Here is a 19,860-nt window from a genome sequence, read left to right as displayed (position 1 = left end):
AGAAACAGCCTGCATGCTTCTATTTGTATTTGTACAACCCAAAACATGACTTTTTGAGTTATGAAATTTTCATGCATTGTGGCCCTTGATTTTTGACAACAATGGTCACGCTTGAGCAGTCAATTTGAGTATGATCTATGTGACATAGGTGTGGGTGCGGATGTGGGTATGTGTGCGGCAATGCAGTGCTTTAAAAAAACTTGGGTACGGGGTGCGAGGAGGGTATATATATGATTTTTAACAGTTTTAAGTTAACACTATGTATACGTGTGTGAATTTATGTATTTATATCTATAATATAGATAAAAATAAACTTGATTAAGGTTAACTGAATTATTTTTGCATAGAAATGGACCTCAGTGTTGTTAACTTCAGCTAAAACAAAGAAAGTTGTGTTCAAGTGTCGCACCCGAGTGCGACGTGGGTGCGAAGCCCTGTTAGAAGAGTTCGTGTTACATAGCTCACGATCCAAAACATAAGCTACAAGAGCAGAAGCATGAAGCTATTAACAGTGGTACAAACCGTTCATCATCCCAAGTAAAATATATACAATACAAATTTTATTAAAAAAGACAAAAAAAAGAGAGAAATTTTCTTCACATGCATGTCCCCTCGTCATAGCTCTCTGCTAAACTATACATTTACAATGTGAAAACAGAAAAAAAAAAGAGCAAAAAAAGTGTGGACCCTGCTATGAACCAGGAAGACATTTACTCTGTTCTGACTGATCTTGTGCACCAGTGTTGGTATGAAAACACCTTAAAGAATTGGAGCCAACAAAAGATTGTCAACCTCTCTCCCTCTCTCTCTCTCAAGGGAATAATCTGGTCTTACTTGTTGCCGTTGCTTCTAAGCTGTAGTTTGACAAGTGAGGAGTAGGACCCACCTTTGGCTAACAAGGCACTATGAGTACCTTTCTCTACCACCCTCCCATTCTCCAACACAGCAATGGTGTCACAGTTTTGGATAGTGGTAAGCCTGTGGGCCACCACTACACTGGTCCTACCTATCATGACTCTGTCCAGTGCCTCTTGCACAGCCTTCTCAGACTGGCTATCTAGTGCACTAGTGGCCTCATCTAGTAACAATATGGCTGGGTTCTTCAATATGGCTCTAGCAATGGCTATCCTCTGTTTCTGTCCACCAGATAACTGCAGCCCCCGGTCGCCGCACCACGTATTGTAACCATCCTTTAGCGAGCCGATGAATTCGTGTGCATTAGCTGCCCGGGCTGCATCTACTATCTCGGCTTCGGTTGCGTTCTCCTTACCATAAACTATGTTCTCCCATATGGTCCCTGCAAACAAGGTTGGCTCTTGGCCAACTAGTGCTATGTGCTTCCTTAGTGACCTTAGGTTGTAATACCTTATGTCCCTACCATCAATCTTGACCGTCCCCTTCATCGGGTCGTAGAATCTCTCTATAAGACCGATAATTGTCGACTTCCCCGATCCACTTTGTCCGACCAATGCAGTCGATTTGCCAACTTCTATGCTTAAAGAGAAAGATTTAAAGATGATGATCTCCGGCCTAGATGGGTATGCAAAGTCTACATCTTTTAGCTCAATTTGACCTTGGATTGTATCGGGCTTGTACCCATCTGTGTCATCGGGTTCGATCTTGGTGTACCGGTCTAAGATGGCAAACATTGTGCCAACTGCATCAGCACCTTTGGCTAGGTCTGTGGTCATGCTACCTGCATCAGCTATGACTCGGCCTGTACTTACCAAAACCATGAATGTTTGCATGAGTTGCTTGGCATTTAAGTAGCCATGGGATATGAGCCAACCCCCCCACCAAAAGTCAAGAGCCCAAGTACAGGACATTAAGCTCTGGGATGTTCCAAGTCCAATACCAGCATACCAGGACTGTTTGACACTATCTCTCCTAGGTCCCTCTTGTGTGAGTTCAAACATGCGGAGAATCCTATCTTGCGAGGAGAAGGCAGTCACTGTACGAAGATTGGACACGGCTTCTGCAGCTAACTTGCAACTTTCATCCTGTGAACAAATAGCCTTCTTGGACATGTTCGTTAGCAGAACTCTTCTCGCATAGTAGCACGCTATAATTATGGGTTGCACCAAGATCATGACAATGGCAAGCTTCCAAGAAATGACCAACCCCATGGTACATGCTATGGCCACAGCAGAGAAGGTCTGAACCAGAAGAGCTATTCTGTCACCTACTAGGGACCTTACCTGCAAAATCAAGACCAATAGTTTAAATTTGTCATTGACATTATTGATATGCATTCAATTAATCTAGATGTGATAATTTGTGCATTTACTAACATGATACAATGTGTAACCCGTCATTAATGATATGAATAATAGTGAAGTATGATGTTAGTATAGAATCCTCGACCAAGTTCATGAGCTCTACGCTAGTCATGAACTTTAGACATGTTTCATATAGCACCTCACATCTATGTCACATAAATCTCCCAAAGGACATGGGATATGACATCTATATGCAGTTTCCTATTACAAATAATATATAGGAGGACACTATATGGGCGTAAATTGAAGCATCATTGTGGCATTGTCTCACATCCTGGCTTGGAGAAATATAGAGAAGTTGCTACTTACCACATTAGCATCTTTGGCGAGCCTAGAGCATATGACTCCACTAGAGTTGTCATCCTCATCGAACCAACCAACCTCGAAGGTAAGAATCTTCGAGAGCATGCGCTCACGGATCCTCTTTGTTAGAGCCTCTCCCATGGCAGCAAAGTTGTAATGTTCAATTAGATTGATGAGGAAGGAGAAGATGGACAAGAAAATAAAAATGAGCGAGTACATTCTGACTCTTGACTTGATCTCACTATGGTTGGGAATGAAGAAGACTGAGATCATGTTGGCCATTGTAAAGGAGTACAGAGGTTGTATGGCCCCAAAGGCTATGGCACCAAAACAACCAGCCATGGCCTCTTTCCACTCTGGTTTATTCATGAGCAACAACCTCCTGAATGAAGGTACAAGGGGAGGCTCAGAAGCCTTGATAGCAACTTGATCAGTTTGTGTTGATGCCACCGAACTCATCGAGCTAGACCTACTCAATCTTTGCATTCTACCACTCATACTACCACTTGTTGCAGCTAATGTGCTCTCTTGAGCCAATAAGTTCTGCTCTTCCTCTTTATCCTTCATCTGTTGGAGTCTCACTAGTGAAGAGTATAGGCATTTCTCATCTTGGATCAAGGAGCCATGTGATCCAATTTCCATCACTTGGCCTCCTTGAACCACTGCTATAGTATCTGCATTGCGAATCGTCGAAAGACGATGAGCTATCACGATGGTAGTCCGGCCTACCCTTGCCTGATCTAAGGCTTCTTGAACTACCCTCTCTGATTCTGAGTCTAATGCACTTGTTGCCTCATCTAAGAGAAGGATTCTAGGTGACTTGATTATGGCTCTGGCAATGGCAATTCTTTGCTTCTGGCCACCAGACATTTGCACACCTCGCTCTCCAACCTAAACAATGAAGACCAAGTTTCTCACTCTCTCTACAAGGGAAAGAACAACTAAGCACAAAGAAATATGTGAGAAAAATATTGGAAAAAAGGACCTTTATAAATCTAGATCATATATATACTTAGCTTCATTGACCCTCCAAATGAGACTTAAGTCATATTTTCTCGTGGCTACATGGATATTCTTGACCTGTCACAGTGACACTCCATTTACACTGCGTGCCATGGGTGACATGAGTTCAACATGTCATGATCCTAACACGTAAATAAAATATTTTAAATTTTTTTAGTGTTTTAATATTTTTCATATTATGTTAATAAAAATGTATTTTATAGATTAAAGTATCAAAAAACAAATTTTATTGATTAAAAATAAAAAAATGCATGTCATCGTATCTTATTTTTCAAAAATAAATTAAACTCAAGAGTCGAACTTGAGACACATAAAAACACTATTTTAATATTTTTTAATATCATCTCAATAATTTGAGAGGTATCTGGAAAGAATTGCAATATAAATTTATATACATAAAAATACCAAAAATAATTTTTATTCATTTAAAAAAGCCAGTGTTGCATTATCTTATTTTTCAAAAAAATTTGAACTCGTGTCCATACTCATTATGTTTTTAACAAGATCTTGACAAAGTACACGGCATTCTATAGGTTCCTTATCCATTTGACACAAGAAAACCAGTACAAAATCTATTATTTCAAGTATTGTTGCTACCTGTGTATCATAGCCTTGTGGTAAATGTGAGATGAAAGTGTGGGCATTAGCAGCCATAGCTGCTGCCTCAACCTCTTCCATTGTAGCATCTTCCTTGCCAAAAAGTATGTTCTCTTTAATTGAGGTTGCAAATAGGGCAGGTTCTTGGCTCACCAAGGCCATCTGCAACCTGAGCCACTTGAGCTGAAGCTTCTTTATGCTCACTCCATCAAGGAAAATATCCCCACCAAGTGGATCATAGAACCTTTCAAGCAATGAAATCACAGTAGACTTTCCGGAGCCACTGCCACCAACCAGTGCGAGTGTCTCACCGGCCGGAACATTGAGAGAGAAGCCATGAAATATGGGAGTCCCTGGCCTTGATGGGTAAGCAAACTCAACGTTCTTGAACTCAATCTCACCCAATACATCCTTTAGAACCTCTCCTTCCATGTTCTCTGAGTCAATTTCCGGGGTTCTTTTGATCACCTCCATGATTCTCTCTCCTGCTGAGCATGCCTCAAAGACATACTTCAAATTCGAAAGTGCAGTACCGAGTGTCCTGTGACATAAAGCAAACAAGATTAGGCTAGAAAAAAGGAGAAAGAGATGGACCATATATGCAGGATGGTGATGTGATACCATGCATGCATGTACATAGGAAAAGTGCAGTATAGAGCAATTTTTTATAATGTGTTTGACACACACACGCGCGCGCACACACACACACACACACACACACACACACACACATATATATATATATATATATATTGTCATTAAACCATATGGTTTAACATTTAGGAAAACCACACACACATAAATGTGTGTGTCATGTTCTACTATCAACATTATGTATAATCTAGTAAAAGAACACCACGTCCATGTTCCACTTTCTTTTTTTTTGGGTGAATCTAACCAAAAAGATGTGATCAACATGGTTTGTTTAGTGGAAAACATGCATGTTTTCAATCATGCAATTGTGCTATGTAAGCAGGTTTTCCAAATGTTTAAGAAAATAACAGCTCACAATGCTCTAAAATTTCACACTTGAGAAAAAACATGTTTTTAATCTGAAAATAACACGATAAGCTGGAATCAGATTGATTGGACAAAGCTGATTTCTGGTTAGATATTATGGTACACTCGACAGTCGAATATATATATATATATATATATATATATATATATATATATATATATATATATATATATATATATATATATATATATATATATATATATATATATATATGTGTGTGTGTGTGTGTGTGTGTGTGTTGATGTAGACCCTTCGATCTTCAAAATCTACTAGCATTTGACGTATCAACTTTTTTTTAGGCTATGTCTTTTTCTTTAGTGTGGTCCCACTTTCATATGGCCATCAATTTCCAAGTATCTTTTTTGTGTGTATGAGAGAGAGAGAGAGAGAGAGAGAGAGAGAGAGAGAGAGAGAGAGCACTCACAGTCCACCCGCTGCAACAGAGGCACCAGCTGCAAGGACAGTCCCTCCATTAGCACCATGGTACATGACCAGCCTGCTGCCCAACCAAGCCATGAAGGACCATATAGCAAAGGTTACCCCATTGCTCCCTATGGCCATACCCTTGGCCAGACCCTGTTTAAGCCCTAGCCTTACCGAACCATCTAGAGCCTTGGAGAACTCAGTCATGGTCCTGCTTTCCCCTACAAAAGAATACACCGTCCTTATTGAAGATATTGCTTTCTCTGCTATTATTGCTGCCTTATTGTACTCATCTACCATTTCCCTTGCCAGTCCTATTAAGATCCTCCCATACATCAATCCTGGTATTATCAAGAAGACCACAAAAGGAAATGCCGCCAAAGCCAACCTCCATAGCAACACAAATGCCATTATATAACTCCCTATGAACGTTGACACATTCATTATCAAATTTGGAATCTGTTCACCAGAAAAGATATAATCAGAATTTAGTAAAGGTAACCAAAAGGGGTCATATAGGTTGGCACTAGACAAAATGGGTGGTATAGATTAAAGCCCGACTTTTTAAGCATCACCATATACAATTGTGGGTGTCATTTTGTTCTCTTCCATTGGGATTTCAAATGGACAGTCAAGATTTATAGCCAGGGCACCTTAAACTACTAAAGCATACACACCCAAGAAAAACTTTTAATCAACTTTTTCTTTAACGATTAAGAAAGATTTTCTTTGCTGAATGATCCCTGCTGTTGGCCATGGAAGATTGATGATGTGGGATTGGTTGCTTTTTGTAGGTCATGTTTCTTTAAAGATTGTATAGGTCCCATCAGAGATCAGGGTTTGTCATTTCAAGTTGGTTGTCCATATGATGGATTCATGCAAGATGCATTGCCATTTCAAGTTGTTGCAACTTGGTTCTCCATCACTAAATGTTGGAACCAACTATGGAAACCATATTGAGCCATTTTAGGCCTAAATTCATGAACCCCATCCTACCCAGGATTGATTTTCTCTGGGATCGTACTGAGGGTGTCCTTTGGAAGTTAGGGCACTCATGCGGGCATTACCATCTAGGTGTGTGTGTGTGTGTGTGTGTGTGTGTGTGAGGGGGGGGGGGGGGGCAAATTAAGTGTTCCCTATTTATAAGCTGGCTTCTAATCATTTATAATAATAAAAAAAAAGACCCTCCTTGCCCCCACCATCCATTTGTAGAGTATCTTTTTTCATATCATTTAAGAGCAATGAATGTTACCTTCTCACTAAGCACATCTTGGATCACCAAACTGTCATTTGAAACATTTGTCACCACTTCTGATGTGCTTGACACCTTGAGATCAAAATAGCCCACATCTTGCCTCAGCACTGCCTTTAAATACCTCACTCTCATTCTGGACGCTTGTCTCTCCCCAGTTCTTGTCCAACAATAGCCCTCTTTAATGATCACAAAAACTCATGCATCAGCACCAAATCCTTATATATATATTCACATTGTTTTCTTTTTTTTTTTAACGAAAAATATCATTGATAAATAGATAACAAGGACAAGAGGCATACCCAAACCATGAGATATCATTTGGTAAGTATTCACATTGTTTTCATCAAATGAGTTTTTTTTTGCCGACTTACCTAGGAAAGAAGCCAGCCAAGAACCACAAGCCATGTACAAGAGTGCCACACAATTCTGCAACACAAAATATAAGGAAAGATAATCAAAAGAAACTCATGAAGCACTTTAATTTCTTCTTCCAAGAAGCGATAAATGATTGATAGTACAAAAGTTATCAGATCATGGGTATCCTTTAATTCCCTTTTGGTGCTTTGTGATGGACCTGTTTGGCAAAATCCAACGGCCAAGGATGCACAAAACCAAAAGGGAGTGAAGGGTACCCCCACTGAAGGTTAATTTGGCGATACATACCTGGTTGATTCTGCTGGTGAAGAGTGAGGGATCAAGGGAAGGGCCATTGCCAAGGTTGTTCATGATCTTGCTCAGTATTAGCAGCATAACGGGCAGGGTCAGGCCATCCCCTACTGCACCAATGAAGCCAAGGGACATGAGACACATATCAACGGTGTCTGCATGCATGAAGATGGTCCTTATGGAGCCCATCATCTTCTTGGGCTTGGATTCCCCAGCTCCTTTATTCCTTCTCTCCATCTTTTAACGCTTCCCAAGTTTCCCCTTCCCTGTACATGCAAGCCAACACCGCCTCTATATATAGAGATTTAGAGAGAGAGTTTATAGGTAACTCCCTTGACTTTTACTGCCGAATCGTCATTAATGACGCCAGTAATGCTCCGAAAGAAAAGGTTTCGAAAAGTTTTGTGACGTCTGCGATTATTCAATACTCTCTCTCTCTCTCTCTCTCTCTCTCTATATATATATATATATATATATATATATATATATATATATATATATATATATATATATATATATATATAATGAGTAATGGGTAGGTGTCAAATGATAGGTGCTAAATGAGTTTTTTCAGTGTTTCTTCATTTTAATTTTAAATTCTGACAATACATATATGATCTAGATTTTATAGGGATCAACTCTTGAAGTGTTCGATTCTCACACATGGGTGGGTTTCTATAAGATTAAAAAAATCAACTATCCAAAATATTTATAAAATTTTGAGGTTCCAAATATGGTTTTTTCATCAAAAACACATGATCCAGGTATGGATTCCTCATAAATTGATCATGCCCAACACATTTATGGGGTTGAAACTGCAAAAAAAACACCCAAAATGCGAAAAAAACATTTAAAACATCAATTTTGTACATACCCATTTCTCTCTCTATATATATAGAGAGAGAAAGTGATGCATAGGTGCTTGAACACCTACTTGATGTTGCTTAGCATTAATTCTCTTTTTAGGCAAAAAATGGGCGAAAAGGTGGGACCTTTAGCAGCACATAAAAACGTCGCTAAAACCCTTTTTCAAAATACTATGCATGTCCTTGTGGACCATTCAGCGGTGTCTTTATGTGCCGCTAAAGCCTTATTTTATGAAAATTCAGTTTTTTTTAGTAATTTTTACTATTTTTTCTGCTGACCGTTCATCACACACGTGCAATGGACGGTCAGCGTGATTAAGCAGGGGTTAAACACCTATTCACCTGGCGAAAAGCTAGTGGACTCATGCACGCTAAAAGGCAAAGGTGTTTAGCAGCGCTTGTAGGAAAGGCTTTTTTACCTTTAGGGGCACTTTTGAAGTTTCTCTAAATGCCCTTTATACACCGGGCCTGTCACATCCGTTTGTGTTAGGCACTATATATATATATATATATATATATATATATATATATATATATATATATATATATATATATATATATATATATATATATATATATATATATATATATATAGTTAGTGATGTACCATGATACCATAATGTATACACGCTCTTGTTTGAATAAATCTTGGAACCAAATGGAAAATCAAACTAAATAGATGTATTTACTATATTAGATGTTTTTATCATTTTTAATGCACCATTAAATTTTATTTTTTAAAGGGTAAAAATCAATAGCTTGATTTAAAAATGATATAAACCATCATATTTGAGTCCACTTTAACACTTTTGTTGCTTAGATCTAAATAGATCAAGTGTGTACCAGCATATAGAGTACCACCATATATATACACACGAAAACCTGTAACAGTAGACGAGTTGTTTTTTGCTTTAGCACGCACCTGCCGCTGATTGCATGTATGATCAGTGGTGATAGTGCATCGGACCCAACAGTGGATGATTTGCACATCCACTATATATATATATATATATATATATATATATATATATATATATATATAGGGCATAGCTGCTGAATCAAGATATGCTTAACCGCAGCTTAATTGCTCAGAGCGTCCATAACACATGTTGATGGACGGTCAGCACATAAAAAACAGAAAAAATACTAAAACACCCCAAAACACGCAAAATGGGGTTAATCGCGCTGCCGTGCATATCTCTTTTGGCAAAGCAGGTTATATGTTCCCCCCCCGAACAGGGCAGTTAGCTACATCTCATGATCGGGGGTCCCAAAGAGCACCACGTATGTAAGCATGTGCGTCTCGTATCCCCATGTTTGTCAGCATTAATTAGCATTGGAGTTTGATAAGATTGCAAAGACTTAAGTACCCTCTCCTTCATTGGTGAAAAAAAAATGACGGTTTTTGAAAAGGAGTGGTTGTAAAGACTTAAGTGCCCCAAAGATGATTATTTAAGACCCAGTCTCTGCACTGCAGGATTATCCGAGAAAGAAATCTCCCCTGGAGGAGGCCATGAACATCAACCCTCTCACTCTCTCTCTCCCTTCTATTTTTGCTTCTGTGCACATCCATTAGAAGATCATACATTGCTCCATCAAGCACCGACTGACCTATACATTGACTCTTGTGAAGCCTGATTCAGAGTTTTTACCCTTACAGGAGGAGGGTTTGGGGGCTCCTCCCAGCGTGGGTATCATCATTCAACTAAATGAGTTGTAGATCCTGATTCAGAGTTTTTACCCTTACAAGAGAGGGGTAAAACCTCATCTCACTCTCTCTCCCTTCTCTCTCTACTTCTGTGCACATCCAACAAACGATCCAACATTTCTCCATCAAACACCGACTGACCTGCACACTAACTGTAGCATCGTTCAACTTGATGAGTTGTGAAACCTGATTTAGAGTTTTTGCCCTTACAGGAGGGGGGTTTGGGGGCTCCTCCCAGCGTGGGTAGCATCATTCAACTTGAAGAGTTGTAGAGTCTGATTCAAAGTTTTTATCCATTTATATTTTAAGGCATTAGATCTCATTTTTGAACATCCACGCATGTGCAGTTTGCTTTCATCATATTCAGTTGCTTTCTAGATTATACTTTGAATTCTTGTGCATTTTAGATCTATCAATTTGTATGTAACCAGAGCTCATTTTAACTTGAATTTTTTACTGCAACTTCATGCATATGTATTCATGCTCTCCACCAAAAATCAGATCATTCTGAGTTTGTTTGACTCACTTTAAAAATCGAGATTCAAAACCTGTTATTTTGCACCGTCAGGATTTTAGCAGAATCAGGACCAACTTGCGGAAGTGATTTCTCCCTTACCAGAGATGATTTTTTCGATCTGTAAAAAGGGTTGTTTTCTAAATTAAATCTAGTTTGTTCATACCAAATTTCAGCGATTTCTATAGTGTTTTCGTACCAGTTTCGGGTCAAAAACCATAACCCTGTCACCCTGTGTTATTTTAACGGCTCAGGTTTTGATCCATTTTGTTTGAATTTTATTTTCCTAATGGAAGATTATTTTTCAGTTCTGCAAAACAGGTTCTCTTTGTTTATGTGTCTAGTTCATCCTTGTAAATTTTCAGAATTTTTCATGGTCAATTACTATTTTATTTTGATTAAATACCAAAACCTTGTATCCAGATTTTATAAATGTTCTGATTTTGGCCCCCATATCATGACTGTTGTAGCACTTCTTCAACAAATCGTTATTTGATTGACAATATTCTTCAGCAAATTATTGTTATGATTTTTTTGAGTCTCTAATGAGTCTCTACTATGATTTGTTGTATTTTTGGGTCTCCAACGAGCCTCACAATGATTTATAGTGTTGTTCGATCTTTTAACTATGATTTATAGTGCTTTGGGGTCTCCAACAAGCCCCACAACGATTTGTAGTGTTTTTCAGTCTTTTAACTATGATTTATAGTGTTTTCGGGTCTCTAACGAGACCCACAACGATTTATAGTGTTGTTGGACCTCGCTATAGCGATTTGTAGTGTTTCTCGCTAAACACTACAGCGATTTATGATACAAATCGCTATCCAAATTATGACCAACTTGTCAGAGTCATATCTCCCTAACCAGAGATCAGATTTCAAATCTGTAAAAAGTGGTGTCTTTGTTATGAAGTCTAGTTTATTCCTGTAAATTTTCAGCGATTTCTATGGTCATTTGATACCTTATTTTGATCTAAAACTAGACCCCTATCAGTCTGCCCTATTTGAGTGACATAGGTTTTTATTTCATTTTGTAAGAGTCATATCTCCCCAACGGAAGATCATTTTTCAAATCCGTAAAAAGGGTTTTCTTCCTCTATGTGTCTAGTTTATATCTGGAAAGTTTTATAACTTTTTATACTCATTTGATATTTCGAACCTGTTAAAAACTGAGACATGTTATAAAATGTTATAAAACTTAAAAAGTTTGAAACTTCCTCTATGTGTCTCGATTTTTAACAGGTTTGAAATATCAAATGAGCATAAAAAGTTTTAAAACTTTCCAAATATAAATTAGACACATAGAGAAAGAAAACCCTTTTTACGGATTTGGAAAATGATCTTCCGTTGGGGAGATATGACTCTTACAAAATGAAATAAAAACCTATATCACTCAAATAAGATAGACTGATAGGGGTCTGGTTTTAGATCCAAATGGGGTATCAAATGACCATAGAAATTGTTGAAAATTTACAGTAATAAACTAGACTTCATAACAAAGACACCACTTTTTACGGATTTGAAATCCGATCTCTGGTTAGAGAGATATGACTCTGACAAGTTGGTCATGATTCGGATAACGATTTGTATCATAAATCGCTGTAGTGTTTAGCGAGAAACACTACAAATCGCTATAGCGAGGTCCAACAACACTATAAATCGTTGTGGGTCTCGTTAGAGACTCGAAAATACTATAAATCATAGTTAAAAGACCGAAAAACACTACAAATCGTTGTGTGGCTCGTTGGAGACCCCAAAGCACTATAAATCATAGTTAAAAGATCGAACAACATTATAAATCATTGTGAAGCTCGTTGGAGACCCAAAAATACTACAAATCATAGTAGAGACTCATTAGAGACTCAAAAAAATCATAACAATATTTTGCTGAAGAATATTGCCAATCAAATAACGATTTGTTGAAGAAGTGCTACAACAGTCATGATATGGGGGCAAAAATCAGAACATTTATAAAATTTGGATACAAGGTTCTGGTATTTAATCAAAATAAAATAGTAATTGACCATGAAAAATTTTGAAAATTTACAGGGATGAATTAGACACATAAACAAAGAGAACCCGTTTTACAGAATTGAAAAATGATCTTCCATTATGAAAATAAAATTCAAACAAAATGGATCAAAATCTGAGCCGTTAAAATGACACAGGGTGACAGGGTTATGGTTTTTGACCCGAAACTGGTACGAAAACACCATAAAAATCACTGAAATTTGGTATGAACAAACTAGATTCAATTTAGAAAACAACCTTTTTTATGGATCGGAAAAATCATCTTTGGTTAGGGAGAAATCACTTCCGCAAGTTGGTCCTGATTCTGCTAAAATCCTGACGGTGCAAAATAACAGGTTTTGAATCTCGATTTTTAAAGTGGGTCAAACAAACTCAGAATGATCTGATTTTTGGTGGAGAGCATGAAGACATATGCATGAAGTTGAAGTAAAAATTTAAAGTTAAAATGAGCTCTGGTTACATACAAATCGATAGATCTAAAATGCACAAGAATTCAAAGTATAATCTAGAAAGCAACTGAACATGATGAAAGCAAACTGCACATGCGTGGATGTTCAAACATGAGATCTAATGCCTTAAAATATGAATGGGTAAAAACTTTGAATCAGACTCCACAACTCTTCAAGTTGAATGATGCTACCCACGTTGGGAGGAGCCCCCAGACCACTCTCCTATAAGGGTAAAAACTCTGAATCAGGATCTACAACTCATTTAGTTAAATGGTGCTACCCACGCTGGGATGAACCCCCGAACCCCCCTCCTGTAAGGGCAAAAACTCTAAATCAGGCACATAAGTAGAGAGAGAAGGGAGAGAGAGTGAGAGGGTTGGTGTTCATGGCCTTCTCCAGGAGGAACCCTTTACCTCCCTTGATTTCTTCTCTAGAGAGAGATAGGGTTTTACAGTGTTTTACGAAGAAGGAAGAAGAAGAAGATGACGATGAAGCAATGTAGGATCGTCTGTTGGATGTGCACAGAAGTAGAGAGAGAAGAGAGAGAGAGTGAGAGGGTTGTTGTTCATGGTCTTCTCCAGGAAGAACTCTTTGTTTCCCTTGATTTCTTCTCTAGAGAGAGAAAGGGTTTTACAGTGTTTTACGGAGAAAGAAGAAGAAGACATGTTTGTCCTTTTTTTTGAACAAAAAAAGAAGAAGACTTTGAAGAGTCAACATCATCTTCGACTTTCTGGATGGAGGACATGTTTGTCCTTTTTTTGAACTGTTTATTTTTCCTTTTTTGAATGAAGGGCATTTTTGTCATTTTCTCAAACCATCACTTTATGAGAAGAATAGCAAGAAAGGGTACTTAAGTCTTTGCAACAACACCAGAGTCCGATGCAAAGTTATGTCAACATACACGGGAATACGAGCCCCATGTGCTTGTATACGTGGTGCTCATTCAAAGCCCCGAACACAGACGTGGGATTCAGTGAATCATCGGGGGCGAACATACACAACCCACTCCTCTTTTGGGCTTTAGCAGTGCATTGAAAGTTCTTTTTGGCCTTTTTTTACCCATTTTTTTATTTTTGCATTAAAAAAATGCTGAGCATCCATCATGCACGATGGATGCTCAGCAACATCAAGTAGGTGTTCAAGCACCTATTGATTCAGTAGCCACGCTCTACTATATATATATATATATATAGATATATATATATATATATATATATAGAGAGAGAGAGAGAGAGAGAGAATCCTCGCAAGTCGCATTAGTTCAAATGCTGATATTCACTAAACGGACCATGTAGATCACATCAATGGGTTCAGGTTTAATCAAAACAACGTGCATCAATTAGATCCCAAGATGGGGTAGGATGAGTGGAACCGAGTTGGATGCCCTATGTCACTGTTGCTTAATTACCTAACTCAGTTTTGCGTGTTAGCTATTAGTGGGCCCCATTTGACCGAGTTGCTTCTGTGTATTGAGGGTGTGTTTGACTCCCTGTCTAGGTTAGGACAGAACACCTTGCTCAGGACAGTAATCCTATCCAAAACACACTGTCCAGTTTGTCCAATTAAAAACAGTCATGTGCCCACCATTCCAGGGTCGGTAAAAAGAAGCACTTCCCACGTGTCCTGCCGACATGCGTCTGCCATGGTAAAATCTTATTACTTCTAACTTAAAAACCAATGTATTTTTTTTGTAATCCTATTTCTTTCAGCTCTAAAACAACGTATTTTTTTTTAACAAGTCGGTTCATACATGGCTTGATTAACTCATGCTCATTATTACCTCAAACTTGGCTTGCCTTGCCACAAGAATGAACCAAGCTTGAACACTTCAAGCTCGACTTGTTTGGCTGTAGTAACAGCCCTGCCCACAGCTGATAGAAAGATAGAGGACAGTCAGGTTTAGTGACACACATTTTTGTGAACAATGTGATTTTACCCAGTCTGCCCTCTCAGTTATGAAAGTGCAACTTAACCAACCCACTATCTCATTCCGGCTGTGGAGAAGTTCACATTATATATATATACAACAATAACAACAACTATGCCTTCATCCCAAAACAATTGGGGTCGGCGATATGAACCAACAAAGAAAATCATTCTGGGTCTTCCACATGAATCTTTCTCCTCCATTCATTTCTATCCAATGCCATGTCTTCGGTGAGGTTCAAAGCATTCATATCCTTTCCTATCACCTCCATCCATGTCTTTCTAGGCCTACCCCGACCTCTTTTAACTAATATATTTCCCATTTCTCCATCCTTCTAACTAGAGCATCATTAGGCCTTCGTCGAATATGTCTAAACCACCATAAACTATTCTCTCTCACATTTTGACCTCCACCATTGCCGCCCCCACCAGATGGCAGCCCTGCCTTCCACTACAACAAAGCAGTAGATTAGCGACGACCACATTCCGTCGCGAATCCGTCGCTAATCCATCGCTAACCATGTTAGCGACGGATTAGCGACAACGCGGCGACAGTATGCTTACGTCGCGAATATTTCGACGCTAACTGGCGACAGAATAATACCGTCGCCAGGTCCGTCGCTAATTGCGACGGAATAACGAGCGCTATATTCTGTCGCCAATCCGTCGGTACTAAACGGCGACCACGGCTTGGCGACGGATTTAATTCCGTCGCTATGCCGTCGCTAGATTAATATGAATAGCGACAGATGGTTCCGTCGCTAAGCCGTCGCTAGATTAATATGAATAGCGACGGAATCATCCGTCGCTAATCCGTCGCAAACACGAAAAAAAATCAAAAAAAATTTATTTAAAAATTAATTACCGAGAACTGTACAATTTCTATTTCCTGTAAATAAAAAACAAACCACACAAAAAAATTCATATAACAAGTATCTATAATAATTAATCGTTCCACCTTAAAATTAAGAAGTTTAATTATTTACAATTCAACAATTACAATTAAGAAAAAAAAAAATAGAACTTCTTCAACACAGTCCTCTAATCATCGTCAAGATTTTGTGCGTCTTCTTGTTCATTGTCTTTATCTGTCCCTTCAGCTCCACTACCCTGATTATCGCTAGCAGCCTACACAAGAAAAGAATAGTCAGTATTGATAAACAAAATATAATGAAATAAATTACACACTATATGTGATTCTATCATGTGCTCATGTGTGATCTAAGGCAATAAAAAAACTCTATATGTGATTCTATCATGCTCATATGTGTGCTAAGGCAGTCAAAAAATTGAATATGTGATTATAGCATGTTCATATGTGTTCTAAGGCATATAAAAAAACTCTATATGTGATTCTACCATGCTCAGATGTGCTTTAAGGCAGGCAAAAAACTATATATGTGATTCGATCATGCTCGTATGTGTGCTAAGGCAGTAAAAAAATTGAATATGTGAATATAGCATGCTCATATGTGCTCTAAGGCAGGCAAAGCCAAAAATTTTATATGTGATTCTATCATAAATGATATATAACATGTTCATATGTGTTCTAAGGCAGTTAAAAAACTCTATATATTATTATAGCATGCTCATATGTGTGCTAAGGCAGTCAAAAAATAGAATATGTGATTATAATATGCTCATATGTGTTCTTAGGCAGTCAAAAAACTGAATATGTGATTCTAGCATGCTCATATGTGTTCTAATGCAATCAAAAAAACTTTATATGTGATTCTATCATGCTCATATGTGCTCTAAGGCAGACAAAAAGTTAAATATATATATATGTGATTCTATCATGCTCATATGTGTGCTAAGGCAGTCAAAAAATTGAATATGTGATTATAGCATGTTCATATGTGTTCTAAGGCATATAAAAAAACTCTATATGTGATTCTACCATGCTCAGATGTGCTTTAAGGCAGGCAAAAAACTATATATGTGATTCGATCATGCTCGTATGTGTGCTAAGGCAGTAAAAAAATTGAATATGTGAATATAGCATGCTCATATGTGCTCTAAGGCAGGCAAAACAACTTTATATGTGATTCTATCATGCTCATATGTATGCTAAGGCAGTAAAAAAATTGAATATGTGATTATAGCATGTTCATATGTGTTCTAAGGCATCTAGAAAAACTCTATATGTGATTCTACCATGCTCAGATGTGCTTTAAGACAGTCAAAAAAACTATATATGTGATTATACCTGAGAGGGACCTGGAATCGAAGATCCCCTATCCTGAACAGCGGCCTTGATCTCATTTCGGAGAAAGGGGGCGACGGTGTATTAGAAGTAGTTATTCAGTGATTCATTAATGATCTCGCGTACATCATCACCGGAAAGAATAGTCGGCTGCTTGGAGCTTATGTCGGCGCAAGAAGTCGGTGAGCCGTAACTAGAAGAACCAATAACTGGTGAAGTGTTCATATTACTCCCAAACCCGAACACGCGACCTTTTTTGGGTTCACCTGCTGCAGTCACCCATGCTGTAGGATCAAATGATGGATGCTGAGTAGCGTCTTCGCCATATCGCTCTACCATCTGTTGCTCATATGCCTCCTACAAAATAATGTTTAAAGTATTCATTAATAATTAATGATAACATTATGATAACTTGCATATATATTGCAATGATTATTAATAGAATTAATACATACCGTTGTCGTTCTCGCCTTCTCTGATACGAAGACTCCCGTGGTCTTCCGTTTATGTGTTTCTACAAACACATCCTTATATGGTACACTGCCTCCTTTTTCTGCTTCCTGCGAAGTTAAATGACAAAAGATTTAGTACACAAGTTTGCAACAATACTTATAAAATTAATATTATATATTGATGAGTTACCATTTTCTTTAGGTGGCTCCCAAATGTCTTAGATCCACCTGTGTGTAGATGGGCTTCGGGCATCTTCGATCGATTTTGTAAAGCCTTCGCAGAGCGATTTTTAAATGCATCTTTCGCCCACTTATCGCACATTTCATCCCAGTAATCTCTCCTGATAGTAATAGGACCATGGCCCTTCCACAGTAATAGATCATCTACTACGCCAGATGCTTTTTTTGCTGCAGTCTTCATAGTGTGCAGCATGTCTGCAAATCGATTGACAGCCACCTTCTGCCACACCTTCCTTGCATCATTTTCTTCCACCGTAGTTGCAAAGCGATTCGAAGCCTACAAATATTTTCAGAAAGTTAGTAGACATTGCTTAAATAAATTAAATATGAAACACATTAACTATGAGGAACAACTGTATACCATGAATGAGGACCACAATCTGTCTAACACCTCCTTTGGGTACTCTTTCCATTGAGCAACTGGTCCTGGTAGATGTTGAAGAAGTGAATTCCTAATCTCCCGTACTACTTCTTGTGGCTCAAACCTCGTGCTGCACATGAATTGTTACACAGTAAATATCAATATAAAATATTTAAAAGATATGCAATAATTGAAAACAAAATACTTACGGTCGATTATCGATATACACTATTCGAATGAGTCTTCTTGTGCCAGCCTGAGAAGACCCTGTTTCCTGTGTTGGTTGTTGACTTGTGCGATCAACTGGTGTAGGTGGGTCGTGTACAGGCGCAACATCATTTGTAAAAAAAAACATTAGAAATTCTCAGAATGTGCATTTGAACTAATCAAGCATCTAATTAGTTATATGATATACCTATCACAGGAGCCCGTGAAGATGAAGATTGAGCCTGGCTACTACTGGATGAGCGACCACTATAACCTCCACGAACCATATTCTAACAAATAACATATGTCATACAATACATTCAAATAATTCACATCAAGTATTACAATGCATTCAAGTCATTCACATCAAGCATTGCAATACATTCAAATAATTCAAATCATTGACATCAAGTATTGCACTAATTCAAATCATTCGTTAATTGCATAAATTATAATACATTCAAATAATTGAAATCATTCACATCAAGTATTACAATGTATTCGAATCATTCGTATCAAGTATTACAATACATTCAAATAAAATTTTTAATTATTCACACCAAGTATTGCAATACAACTCACATCAAGTATTACAATGCATTTAAATAGAGGTTTGTAGTATAAGATTTTGCTCACTAGCTTGAGAATTCTTCCTCGTCACTAGTTTGACTTTCTTCTTCTTCTTCTTCTTCATTGTTTGCCCATCCACTTGGTACATCATTTGGATCACATTCCTCTATGAATGTTTCATCAGCCAATGGAGATATGACATGCATATCATGCGCAACATCGTGACCATAAGCGAAGTCACAGACATCATCTGATTGATAGTAATCACTGTCTTCAGCTAACTCATCTTCCTGTAACTGATCATACTCGGGGTATAGTTTGGATTTCACCTTGCAAACTGCCCACCATTCATTTCTATCTGACTTTTTTATACTCGGATATGAAGTATAATAAACTTGTTGAGCTTGCGAGGCTAATATGAATGGTTCATATGTTCCAAACCTGGATTTATGATTCACCTCCACAATGCCTGAAGCTTTGTCGAGTCTTGTTGCAGTTGGATCAAACCAATGACACTTGAATACCGTAACCCTGTTATTCATGCCTAAGTAAGTCAACTCCATTATTTCCTCTATAACACCGTAGTAATCATGTTCATTTTCACCGTAGCTGCTACCCTTGACACACACGCCACTATTTATCGTTGATTTGTTTATACCGTAGTCTTTTGTATGGAATCGATAACCATTTACGATATACCCGTTGTAGCATTGCACAACTTTGGTCGGACCATTTTCTAAATCACATATTCCTTGATCTTTAAC

General features: G+C 38.0%; 1 protein-coding gene and 1 long non-coding RNA gene across 2 annotated transcripts; both read right to left on the bottom strand.

The window, feature by feature from the left end:
* Nucleotides 1-378: 378 nt before the first annotated feature.
* Nucleotides 379-7,821, bottom strand: LOC149812799 (putative multidrug resistance protein). Its single transcript, XM_089991628.1, has 7 exons — nucleotides 7,565-7,821; nucleotides 7,273-7,327; nucleotides 6,899-7,077; nucleotides 5,648-6,105; nucleotides 4,203-4,743; nucleotides 2,589-3,473; nucleotides 379-2,198 (listed from the first exon to the last, which is right to left on the bottom strand). The coding sequence occupies exons 1-7, from the start codon at nucleotides 7,802-7,804 to the stop codon at nucleotides 831-833; spliced, it is 3,726 nt and encodes a 1,241-aa protein (XP_089847754.1). The 5' UTR covers nucleotides 7,805-7,821; the 3' UTR covers nucleotides 379-830.
* A 10,307-nt stretch (nucleotides 7,822-18,128) lies between these two features.
* On the bottom strand, nucleotides 18,129-18,633 carry LOC149812798 (uncharacterized). The gene is made up of 3 exons (XR_016428332.1): nucleotides 18,529-18,633; nucleotides 18,320-18,449; nucleotides 18,129-18,235 (listed from the first exon to the last, which is right to left on the bottom strand). It is a non-coding gene; the product is annotated as an uncharacterized LOC149812798 (long non-coding RNA).
* Between the last annotated feature and the right edge of the window lie 1,227 nt (nucleotides 18,634-19,860).

The sequence above is a fragment of the Nuphar pumila genome, chromosome 16, assembly GCF_984573655.1.
Source record: "Nuphar pumila chromosome 16, dmNupPumi1.hap1.1, whole genome shotgun sequence".
NCBI classification, from domain to species: Eukaryota; Viridiplantae; Streptophyta; class Magnoliopsida; order Nymphaeales; family Nymphaeaceae; genus Nuphar; species Nuphar pumila.
Note: the sequence above shows the minus strand (reverse complement) of the source record. Positions and strands in the feature narration are given on the sequence as shown.

Coding starts and splice junctions, on each gene's coding strand:
- LOC149812799 (XM_089991628.1), bottom strand. CDS start 7,804: ATGGAGAGAAGGAATAAAGGAGCTGGGGAATCCAAGCCCAAGAAGATG. Junction 4,744..5,647: donor TCTGTTGCAGCGGGTGGACT/GTGAGTGCTCTC, acceptor TTTATGTCACAG/GACACTCGGTACTGCACTTT. Junction 3,474..4,202: donor CACAAGGCTATGATACACAG/GTAGCAACAATA, acceptor TTCATTGTTTAG/GTTGGAGAGCGAGGTGTGCA.